Source organism: Pediculus humanus, genomic scaffold, assembly GCF_000006295.1.
Source record: "Pediculus humanus corporis 1103172107546 genomic scaffold, whole genome shotgun sequence".
NCBI lineage: Eukaryota > Metazoa > Arthropoda > Insecta > Psocodea > Pediculidae > Pediculus > Pediculus humanus.
In genome coordinates this window covers 52683-64723 of record NW_002987161.1, presented here as the reverse complement: position 1 = coordinate 64723, position 12041 = coordinate 52683, and the positions used below count along the sequence as shown (strand labels likewise).

The window sequence follows — 12041 nt, the reverse complement described above, 5'->3', positions numbered from 1 at the left end:
AAAAATTTGAATAAAAAATTTATTTAATAAAAATTTACAAATTGCACAAAAAAAAAAAAAAATACATAAATATAAAATTAACTTTTACATAAAATATATATATAAAAATTTAAAAACAATAATGATAATAGTAATAATAATAATAATAATAATTCAAATCAGTCTTTATGAAGGAAAATAATAAAAAAAAAAATTTAATTTTTTCCATCATTTTCAAATGAAAACCTTTTGAATTACATAAGTTAAACATTAAAAAAAAAAAATTTACATTTGGCCAGCCAAACAAAAAAAAAATTTTCCATCGATTAGCTTATATTATTAAAATTTTTTTTTAAATAAATGATTACGATGATGATGATGATGATGATATTGGTAATAAAGTAAAAAAATAAAATATATATTATGTAAATAAACAAATGATAATAATAAATTCATTTTTTTTACAACAATAAAAACTCTTGGAATGTTGTCGTTATTATTATTAATATTATAATTATTATTAATATTATTATTATTATTATTATTATTATTACTAATATTATTTTTTTTACAATTTATTTATTTATTGGCATCATCGGATAAACTCTCGTTTAATTTTTTTGTTATTCTCAATAAATATATATTTTTTTTTTTAAATTCTCTTTCCTCCATTTTCTTTTTTTTTTTTTTTATTCGAGTTTTATTTGAGTTATCAATACACAAAAAAAAGAAATATTTGATTAACGTCTACACTCTAATGAAAACCTTTTTTTTATTGATTGGAAACCTCTTGAAAAAAAAAAAAAAGTCGTAAAAGAAAAAAAAAAAGAAAAAAATTTAAGCGTTTAAGACCGTCCCAAAAAGTAAAATAATAAAATGAAAGCCACTCCTCCTTTATTTTCGAAGAAAAACAAATAATAATAATAAAAAAGTCGAAAAATGAAGGAAATAAAGAAAGAGAGAGAAAGAGAGAGAGAGAGAGGGAGAAAAAGAAAGGAAAAAGAAAAATTCAAAGGAAAATTTCAAATAGTGTAAAAGTCAAAACTTATGTCTTGTTGCCACAATGATATAAACGACACGTCTACTGCCACGTCTCGCAAAATATTTTCCTAATTAAACTTATAAGTAAAACAGAAAAAAAAAGTTTAAAAGCATAAAAAAACAAATTGATTTGATATAATTTTGTAATTGCAAAAAGAAAAAATTTTTTGTCGTTGACGTCATAGTCGTACCTTATCAGCTGATAAAAAGAAAACAACAACAAGAAGGAAATTATAAGAAGGAAGAAGAAAAAAAAAATTTTTAATGTCGTCGAGGTTTCCGTGCGAGATTTCGTAACGAATGAAAAAAATCGAAAGTTTTTTTTTTAGTAAACAAACAATCTAAAACATTTTAACAAACAACAAAAACAATTTTTTTTTTCTTTCTGCTTGTGAAAATTGAGCAAATTTTATTTACATGTATTTATTTATTTTTTTTTTTTTGCACGAACGTAAATAGAACGTGAGTTGACACGTTCGTGCTAGCAAAATAAATAATGAAAATATTCGTCGTAAAAAAAAAAAAAAGTATCACAAGTTGTTGTGGCAACAAACGACAAACGACACGTTGATGATAAATTTTTTTTCGTTTTCTTTTCTCCCCCCGGTTTCCTTTGAATTGTCGTGGGATCGTTCGTGGATTTCGAGGGGGGAGGTGTGGTGGGGGAGAAGAAAAAGGATTTTCAATGAAAATCTATTTGACGTCCCAAAAAATCGTTCTCGTCTTTGTTTTAGGTAGTAGGTTGGTTGGTTGGTTGACTTGTTGTAGGTACTTGTACTCGGGAATGTGAATGATTGTTTTTGGTTTGGTTTTTTGTGGATGTTTCGACTAATGTGGATCGATTTTGGATGCTCGCGTGCAGTAAGATTCCCTCTGACAAATGACATTTTAAAATATTATTCAAATTTTCTTATTCGGTACCAGTTCATTCCTTCGATAAAACATAATTTTAAAAAATGAAACCGGTACCTTTTAAGTACGACAGCAAAAAAGAAATAAAGATACACTTTAATTTTACTGTTGCGTATGCGTGTGCGTGTGCGTGCCTTTTTCTCACTCTTAATTATTTTAAAACGGACTAAAATAAAAAAAAAAATTTTGGAAAATTATTCGGCCATGTTTGTTTTTAACCTCAACGTCCTAAAATTTGTCTTAGCTTGTCAACAATGTGCAATCAATTGTAGAGGCAACAATAAGTTCAATACAGTTTAACACCTGATAGAGGGGGTAATTCGGTGAGATCAGACATGAAGCAATCGTCAAAAAAACCTAACAAACAATCGAAAATAAAAATGACTCCTTTAAAAGAGAGCAAAATCAACTTTTTGACTCTTCTAAACCACCCAAATTGTCCAACAAGCGACAACAAACAATTTGGAAATTTTTCCGATTCCGATTCTCTTGACTTACACTAAAAAAAATTAACAAAAAATCATTTGAAACATTTATATAAGATGACAACTTATCGAAAGTCTGCAAATTTCTTCCAATTTTGGTGCTTCTACCATCGAAGACCTCCGAGAGATGTTTTAAAATAAAGCTTTCTTTTGCTAAAACTAGATTATGAATATCGTATCACACTGACCTAATGGATATTCCCTTCCAACAAACACTTAAAACTATGCCAAAAAAAAAATTAATGTCAACAAGTGTGCAGTTTACTACTTTGGACTGGCAATAGCGTCAAAAAATATTGCCTCCTTCCAGAAGTAAGTAGAAGAAGAAACATTTTACATTGACGATAGCAAAATTTAAATAAACTTATTTAAGATCGATTCACTTTCTAACGTTTTCAAACAAACAAACAAACGGTCACTTACAATTTTCCAAATTCAATTTTAAATCAACAGACCATTTCAGACGAAATTACAATGGGAAGAACAAAAAAAAAGAAAATTTTTACGCACACACGCACAACAGTAAATGAAGAAAAAAAAAAGTGGCAAGATCCTATAAATTAAAAAAATTCATTTATAAAAAATTTCGCATTAAAAAAAAAAAAAAAAGTTGATAAAAAATTAACGATTCTAAAACGATTATTATTATTATTATACCACACGAATTTTAACATTCTTGTTGTGTTTTCGAACTTACTTTTGACGATAAAGTACTCGTACTCGTTTCCCTTTCGGATTTTTCTTTCGCTCTGTGCATCCATTCGACTAAACAAAACGTCGAAGTACCCACAAGAGATAATAATAATAAAATACCTAAATGTATTTGTAGGTTTGCACTTCTGCCGTAAAAGAAACTCGCGGCGGCTCCGACAGACTGGAAACAAAAAACAAAAAAACAAATTAAACCTTAAACTTGTAATAATCCGGGAATCCCCTTTCGACTTTCATCATTTGTACCTGTACGAATTTAAAAATGGCAACGGCGGGTGCGCTATCTTCGAACCATATACTACCCAACATTGAATAAATTTGAGTGTTGAAACAACTGTCACCCAAACCTAACAAAACACTGCAAAACAATGCCAAATATTCGCTGGAAAAAGAAAATTTTTATATTATTTTTTGATAAAAACAACGATTTTCCATCGAAGGTTTTTCTTTTTTTTTTTTTTTTTTTTTGTCACTCACTTGGAATTTATGTAAGCTTCTTCGTCCGTTGCTTGTATCGGAGAAGAATTTGGCAAATTGATAAATATTAGAAAAAAGGAAACGAGATGAATTAAAAATCCAAAAACAACAATCGGATCCCTTCCCCATTTGCTTAATTTCGTACCGGTTACCGAAAACATGAGACCTCCTAAAACAACAAAAAAAAATTAATAATAATCGTCACCCTTACCCTCCCTTTTTTAATTATTTATGCAGTTGTGACAACATTTGAAAAAAAAAAAAAGTTTAATACCGATGAGTTCTCCAACCCCGATGAAAACACCCGATAGACCTACGAGTGATTTGGCTTTTTCCTTAAACTGATTTGTGAAACCTATGCTCGTGCTGTAAATCCCACTGAAAAATGACAACTCGATACCTGAAAGAAAAGGTATTAATATGTTTAATTGCCATTTTTAAATTTTTTTTTTTCATATTTTACTAATACTACACTCCCTAATGCCACGAAAAATATTTCTCATCTTTTATGTATGCAACCGTTGAGTGTTAAAGTTTTAATTAATTTAAATTTTGTTTTCCTTTCAGTTTTCAAAAAGGAAAACCGTTGGAAAATTTTTTTTGTAAAATTTCACCTGTGTAAAAAAATGTCACGACGAGCAAAAGCATTTCCTTTGTCGCAAATAATTTAAATGATTTTTTCAATGCTTCGACTCCGGATTTTTTTTCCTTTTCCGAATTATTCGGTTGGTCCGTGGAATTGTTAACTTCGATTTTCGGTGGTCTCAAAGTGAATAAAAATCCAACTCCGACTGCTGACACGACGCTCATAACGATAAAAACAACATTTATCGTGCTTAAATCTAAATCTTTGTCTTGAAATTGAAAATAAACAAAAATGTTTCCGATGAACATGCTGGAAAATTAAAAAAATTAAAAAAATTTTAAATCGGGAGGAAGGTAGGGGGGTGCGTGGGGGGGGGGTAAGGTGGGAAAATGTCTTACCTGCACTGAAGCATGAACCAAAAAATTCCAGAATTTCTACTGATGGTCGTCTTATCCGAATTCATTATCAAATAATTTCCTTGTGCCGTCCAAATAATTCCAGCACCGAAACCAAGAATTGCTGACATTAGGTAGAGAAGCCATGTTTTCAACATCAAAAATGATACTATGAAAAGTCTATAAAATAATTATCATTATTATCATAATTTTTACCCTTTTTCTACTTAATTTTACCTTCCAAAAAAAAAAAATTTCAAATTTTATTACGTAATAATCATAAGTTTTTCCTCGTTTTGAAATAATAATAATAATAATTTTCTTTCTTTCAAGGATATTTTCCGTTTTGCCAAATGGCAAAAGAATTTTATTTTAATCATTAAATAAATAAATTTTTTAACCGAAAATAAAAAAAAATTCTTTTACCGATTGCCATTTGATGAGACAACAACAACAACAACCACAAAAACAATAACAACAACAAAAAGAGCCTATTCTAACGAACAACCACGTTCGCCGCAATCCATTACTTTGATTGTTTATACCAATGAGAGAGCATTGAATCATTTAAAATAATAATAACATTGTTTTTATTTTTATAATATTTTTTTTTTTAAGCCGAGACGTTCATTGTGTGTGTGTGTCTGTGCGCGTGTGTATAAAAAATGTATAAAGGTGTTGTTTGCACGAGGCAACACATTCAAAGATTCCATCAATTTTTTTTTTTTTTTTTTTTTTAAAGGAGCCTTGGAAGATAATTCGAATCCGTGACATTTAACGCATTTTAAAATAAGCAAATAATAATAATAATAATAGTAGGAGTAGTAGTAGCAGTAGCAGTAAGAGTAGGAATTTTTTTTTTTTTTTTAAAGTGGGGGGGAAAACCGCTGACATTTTTTTTTATAGAAAAAATAAAAAAATTTCGAAATTATTCGAGTAATAATTTATTTTTATAAATATTTTAATGGATGAGTTAACAGTTAGAATAGTTAGTCACAATTTTTTCTAATTAAATATATTTTATTTATTTATTTATTTATGTATTTATTTATTTATGTTCCGATTCGAATACGATTCGGAATTATTATTTAAAAAATTAAAAAAATATTCGAATGAACTTTTTTTTTTTTTTTGCGGAGGTGATTCGGTGATAGTTATGTTTTATGTTTGAAGCACATTTTAGATTATTCTAATCGAATATTTCAAACGAAAAATAAATAAATAAATAAATAATTTTCGAAACAATCGCTACAAACAACGTTTATTCGCGTTGTTGTTGCTGTTCCAACTGTCAAAAAGTTACCAAAAAAAAATTTAAATTTTTCTACGTTTTTTTGGTAAACTCGGAATCGAGAATGAAAATTTATTAAAATGCGTTAGAGGGTTTAAACATGATGATGATGATGATGAACTTGCCACCTTACTTAGGTAATAAAACCTTCAAAGAGGATTACATAAGAGAGAGAGAGAGAGGGAGAGAGAGAGAGAGAGAGAAAGATTAATTTTAATCAAGAAGTGGAAGGTAAAAAAACAAAGAAAGAAAACGAAATTTATTTTTTCTATTACGTAATTCTTTGAGATGCACAAGTTTTTAATCTCTCCCTCTCCCTCCCTCTCTCTCTTTCTATCTCTCTCTCTCTCGAAAATTTAAAAAATTTTTTTTTCTTTTATTTTAAATGCAATTAAATCGACGATTGATATTGTAAAATGCGAGGGAAATAAAATCATGTTTTTTCCCTGTTCGTGTCAATTACGTAATAATAATAATAATAATAATATAAAGTACCACCCAGAAATTGTCATATATTACCCGCGTTTTTACGTCATTGACATTATTTTTTCTGGCAAAGGCAATTCGAAAATCAATAAAATTTTGTATTTTTCCATCCATGTGCAAGAATAATAACAAATGATCAAAGTTTAATAAAAAATTGAAACCGGTCGAATTATCAAAGTCTAAAAACAAAAGTTTTTGTCGACTCTCTCGTAAGGCAAAAAATTTCCCCCTCTTTCCCCCGACCGAAAAAACTCTTACGATAAGTTATCGATAATAATTTTCAACTATTGATTGATTGATTGATTGATTGATTGATAGATACCGACAAAATCGTTAAAGATTACAATAAATCAATTATAATAAGTTTTTTAGTTTACAAACAAAATAAAACAAAAACAAATCCAATAATTAATTTAATTAAAAATTTTTTTTAAAAATAAAAATGTCGCGAAATGTTTACTTATAGAAATATTTGTTTAAAGTTTCAAATGTTGGTAACGGTAAAATTTATGGGCAACAACTTACGGTTTCATTAAAAAACACGATTTAGAAATATATTTGCTAAAAATTTATTTATTTATTTATTTATTTTATATAAAATTTGCACAATCTACAACGATTTCGATATTATTCGTGCTTGCGTGTGCGTGTGCGTATATATATATATATATATATGTCGCAATTATAAATATAAATAATTATCATAAGTATAAGAAAAAAAAAAGTCAAGTTTCTATTGAGGAAAATCTAAAAGAAAAAAAAAACTTTGTGGAAAATTTTCAAATTATTATTTTTTCCTTTTCCCTCACCTCCCCTCCCTCCTCCCCTTCCCTTCCCTCCCTTCGAGATAAATTTTATTTAATTAATTACCGAAAAAAAAAAGTGCGACAAGAGATTACGGCTACTCTTTTAAATTATTACTTTTTTAAAAAAAAAAAAAACTCGAATGAAAATGTAAATTTTGGCATTTCGAATTTTCAAACAGGTTTTTCATTTTCATTTTTTTTTTCATCTTTTACGTAATTCGAAAAAAAAAAACGGGTAGTTTTTCATTTTTTTTTTTTTTTTTTTTAATAAAGGTAAACTTCAATACGTTCGAATAAACCTTGATAAAAATAGAAAATAGTGTAACGCCTAATGATAATTAAATAAACGCCCGGAAAATTATTTTAAAAAAAATTTTCCAAAATATTTACTCGTGTCATTCCAGACAAAAAAAAAAGAAACCAGTTGCTTTGTTTCTGTTGCATACCCAAGACGTTTATTATTATTATTATTTTTTTTTTACACGTTGGTCAATGAATGCGGATCTTATTTAGATAAACGATAAATTTATCATTATTATTATTACATGTCACAAAATGCCGTCGTAAAAGTTTTTTTATATCGTTTTGAATAAAGAAGAGAGAAAAAAAAATTGGAATCACCTTTTCGAAAAAAAAACCTGATTTTTTAAAATTAAATTCACGGACGCGATGAACTTTAAAAGTAAATAATAATAATAATAATTTTAACGACAACAACAACAAATAAAAAAATATCACATCCTGGAAAATTAAAGGCGATTTAAAAAAAAAAAAGCTTTTATGTTATCAACATCATCATCATCATTATCATCATCATCATCATCATCATCATCATCATCATCTTTGTGTCTATTCGAATAGGGAAGTCAATAATAATATTGATGCAATTTAAATTTATTAATAAATTTTTTATTAAAAATTATGCGTTACGCTAATGAAATCCGTTCGTTAAAATACATTCGAGAAAGAGAGAAAGAGAGAGAGAGAGAGAGAGAGAGTGAGAGAGTGAGAGAGAAAGAAAACGAGTTAATTAGTAACGTAATTATTTTTAATTATCAATTATTTATAATAATAATTTCCAAGTTCTCGTAAATAAATTACGTGAAAAAAATTCCATTTCGAAATCATCATCATCATTATCATTATTTAAAAAAAAAAAAAAAAAACGTCAAAATAATATAACTGTAAACGTCCTTTTTTTTTTTTTTACCATCGGTACCCATTTTGTGTGTGTGTTTGCTTTAACGTTGTCATACGAGAACAAATAATTTATTAAATCCTTTAAATACCGAGTCAACCGTGAAACAAACAAACAAAAACAAACAAAACAAACAAACTCATCGCGAATAAAAAAAATTTATTTATTCTCTCTCTCCATTCATTCAATTTCCAAAATATTATGGCGAAACAATTCGATTATTGTTTTTTTTTCGATTTATGAAAAGAAACTCTAACTTCCCCCTCTACTCCCTAACCTCACCTTACTCCCCTCCCCACCAGAAAGAAAAAAAGAAAATAACGTATCAATTTTTTGATACAATAATTAAAATTCAATTAAATTTACACAACAACTTTTTATTTGTCTATCGTTTAAATATCATTTTCTTTTTTTTTTTTTTTTTTCAAATAATAATGACAATAATAAAAATGAATCGAATTTCATACGATTAAAAATCAATTTTTATCTTTTTTTTTAAAACGAATAATAAAAAAAAAAAAGAAGCTTTGTTTATTGTTAATAATAATAATAATAAAAAGAAAGGTAAAAGAAATCATATGGCAAGGTCATTAACGTAAAAGAACCCATACCTTGATTACACTACGATTATGTATAAATAAACAAATCAATAAATATATAATTATAAAAAAAACCGGTAAATTATTATTATTATTATTATTTTAAATTAATCGTACGTGGTGGTGGTAATTGTGGCAGTGGTGGTATTTCTACCAACCCAAAACCGAACCTAATTTTTCAAAATTGTTTTAAAAAAACTTACGCATATATGATGGCTCCCAATATCATTGAAAATTTGGCACTCGTCAAACTTATTATAGACGGTGCTATCCAATTACATACGGCAAATACCGAATATATTATTGCCAATGATATGTAACCATAACCGTCAAAATCATCTAGTTTATCTCTGAAAACGCTAAGAACTGTTTCCTGTAAAAAAACAAAATGGGAAAAAAATTATCATTTAATTTCCACAATAATAATAATATGGCTGGAATGTAGAAATTCGGAAATTGAAATAGCCAGGATGTGGAGAGCAGGAGGCAGAAACTATTCCGGTCATCGTGGGAGTAGCATTGGGAGCCATACCACCACATTCAATAAAGGGAAATTTAAAGAAGATTTTGAAGAACCTAAAAGAAGAAGAAACCATCCAGGAAATCGCACTATGTGGGACGGCCCTCATTCTTCAGAATTCTCCATCATTCGAGCATTTATCCCTAAGGAATCGTCGGGTAAAAAACCTGGAATAAATGAACTTAAAAACCCCAACAAATAAGAACCTTGTCGTGTTTAAAAGTGATAATAATAATATTAACAAAATGTATTGAAATTTGCATTAAGAGTACGCGAATTTTTTTTTTTTTCATTTTTTTTTCCTCATTTCCCAATTTGACCCCGTCCCATTTTTTTTTAAATTAATAAATCCTTATTATTATTATATTATTATAATATTATTATTATATTATTATAATATTATTATTATATTATTATAATATTATTATTATATTATAAATGATTAAATTAAATTTATTTATTTATTTTAGCGGTCGTAAGTTATTTAAATAGAATCCTTAACGGAAAAATTGTAAAAAAAAAAAATTTTTTTGTTATTGATAACTTATCTTTAAACTTTTTTTTAACAACAAATAATATAAATTATTGTGTAATTTTACAATTCACGGTTGATTACCACGTTCAGTATATAATATATAATATATTTAAATTTTTCCTAATTTATTTAATATTTTAAAGTAAAAAAAAAAAAAACGTTAAAATTATTTTTCCGATTGTTTATTAATGATTTCACATTATGATTTTTTATTATTATTATTGTTATTAAAAAGAAAAAAAATTACTTTCACTCGAATAAAACAAAACAAAAAAAAGGTGAATATTTAAACGGTCAATTATTATTATTATTATTATTATTATTATGTTATTAACGAAGTGGAAAATATTTAGAGCATATTAAAGAAAAAATTCTTTTTGTTTTCAAGTGAATGTAATTTTAGTTATTAAAAAAAAAAAAAAAAATTTTTTTTTGATTTAATAAAATGAAATTTAAAGTATTATTAATTTACGTAAATTATAATTAAGGAATCGTTAAAAAAAAAAAAAATTATAGTAAATAAATAAATAAATAATAATAATAATTTCATTTAAAAAAATTTTATCATGGGTTACTGTATTGATAAAATGGCTTAGTCAGAGACTCATACGATTACAAATGAATAAATACTAATAATAATTATTTTAACGTAAAAAAAAATTTAAAACTAATTCTGATGATGTTGTAGTTTAGTACAACAATTATTTAGTTATTTATTTTAGTTTTAGCTGTTATTTTCGATAAGGTAACCAATTAAGTTTTGACCTAAATAAAAATAATAAAATTGAAATTAAAAAAAAAAATTACACGATAAAAATAAAATAATTACTATGTGAGATACTATCGAACCATGATTTTATTAATTGGTTTATTTATTATTAGTTTAATTAATAAATAATAGTAAATTTTTTTTATTATCATTATTATTAACCGATATCCCTGAATTTTAATAAAAATGTACACACACAGAAAAAAAAAAAAAAAAAAAAAAGAAAAGAAACTTTCACTGTGCTATTAGATTTCTCTTTGGCATTTTATTTTTTCAATGAAATTTATTTTAATATATATATATATAGAATTTGATTGGAAATTTTTTTTTTGTTTAATTTTATGTTTTTAGGTAAACAATAAAACTGTAATTTTGTTTTTTTTATTAAAAAAATTTTTTTTTCAAGGAGACTAGAAAAAAAAAAAATTATTCAATTCTTTTACCAATTTTTTTTCTTTCTTTCTCAAGAGTAAACTTTTTTTTTTTTTTTTTAAATATGTAATTGTGTGTAATTATGTTTTTTCTAAGTTTATAATAATAATAATATTCTTTTAACATTTTAAAACGTACGTTAATGTCAATAAATATTTTAACATTTATGATGAGATGTGGATTTGTTTAAACAATATACGACTAAACATAAAAAAAAAAATTATTCAATGTAAATATGTTTTCAAAATCTGGTATCAATTTTTACTTTAAGTTTAATATTTCATGAATTTTATCAGTTATTTTTATATCATTTTATAAATATTTCATGCAAAACCATGAATTCTTTTTTTTTTTTTTCGTTTTAAAAATTAAAACATTTTTGTTTTCGATTCGATAACAAAAAAAAAATAATAATTTTTGACTTGTAAAACTTTAATAAATTATTTTACATTATTTGAAACTAACATGGATTTATTTTTTTATTATTAACCTTTATGTAGTCTTTTAAATTTATTTATTATACAGATAAAGAAAAAAATTATTTACAAATTGAAATTTCACCCATAATTATTACATATATTATTGTTTTTGTCGAATAAACATGATTTAAATTGAAGGTAAATAAAATAATATTAGTTCAGCCTAAAATTAAATTGCTCAATTAAATTTCAATACTTTTTAGGTTTTAACATGTTTCACAATAGTAAATTTCATACACTTGATTATTATTTTAAAATTTATTTGTATTTTTTTTTTTTTAAGTGTCGATTAAAATTTGCATTTATATGATTATAAAAAAAAAAAAAATTATAAATACAC

General features: G+C 25.5%; 1 protein-coding gene across 1 annotated transcript; it reads right to left on the bottom strand.

Moving 5' to 3' along the window:
• Nucleotides 1-3084: 3084 nt before the first annotated feature.
• Nucleotides 3085-9195, bottom strand: Phum_PHUM197130 (uncharacterized protein; the record flags this gene model as incomplete). The annotated part of the gene is made up of 8 exons (XM_002425361.1): nucleotides 3085-3291; nucleotides 3375-3510; nucleotides 3606-3774; nucleotides 3880-4005; nucleotides 4093-4108; nucleotides 4239-4500; nucleotides 4590-4766; nucleotides 9170-9195. 8 exons carry the CDS (start codon nucleotides 9193-9195, stop codon nucleotides 3085-3087), a joined length of 1119 nt encoding a protein of 372 aa, XP_002425406.1.
• Between the last annotated feature and the right edge of the window lie 2846 nt (nucleotides 9196-12041).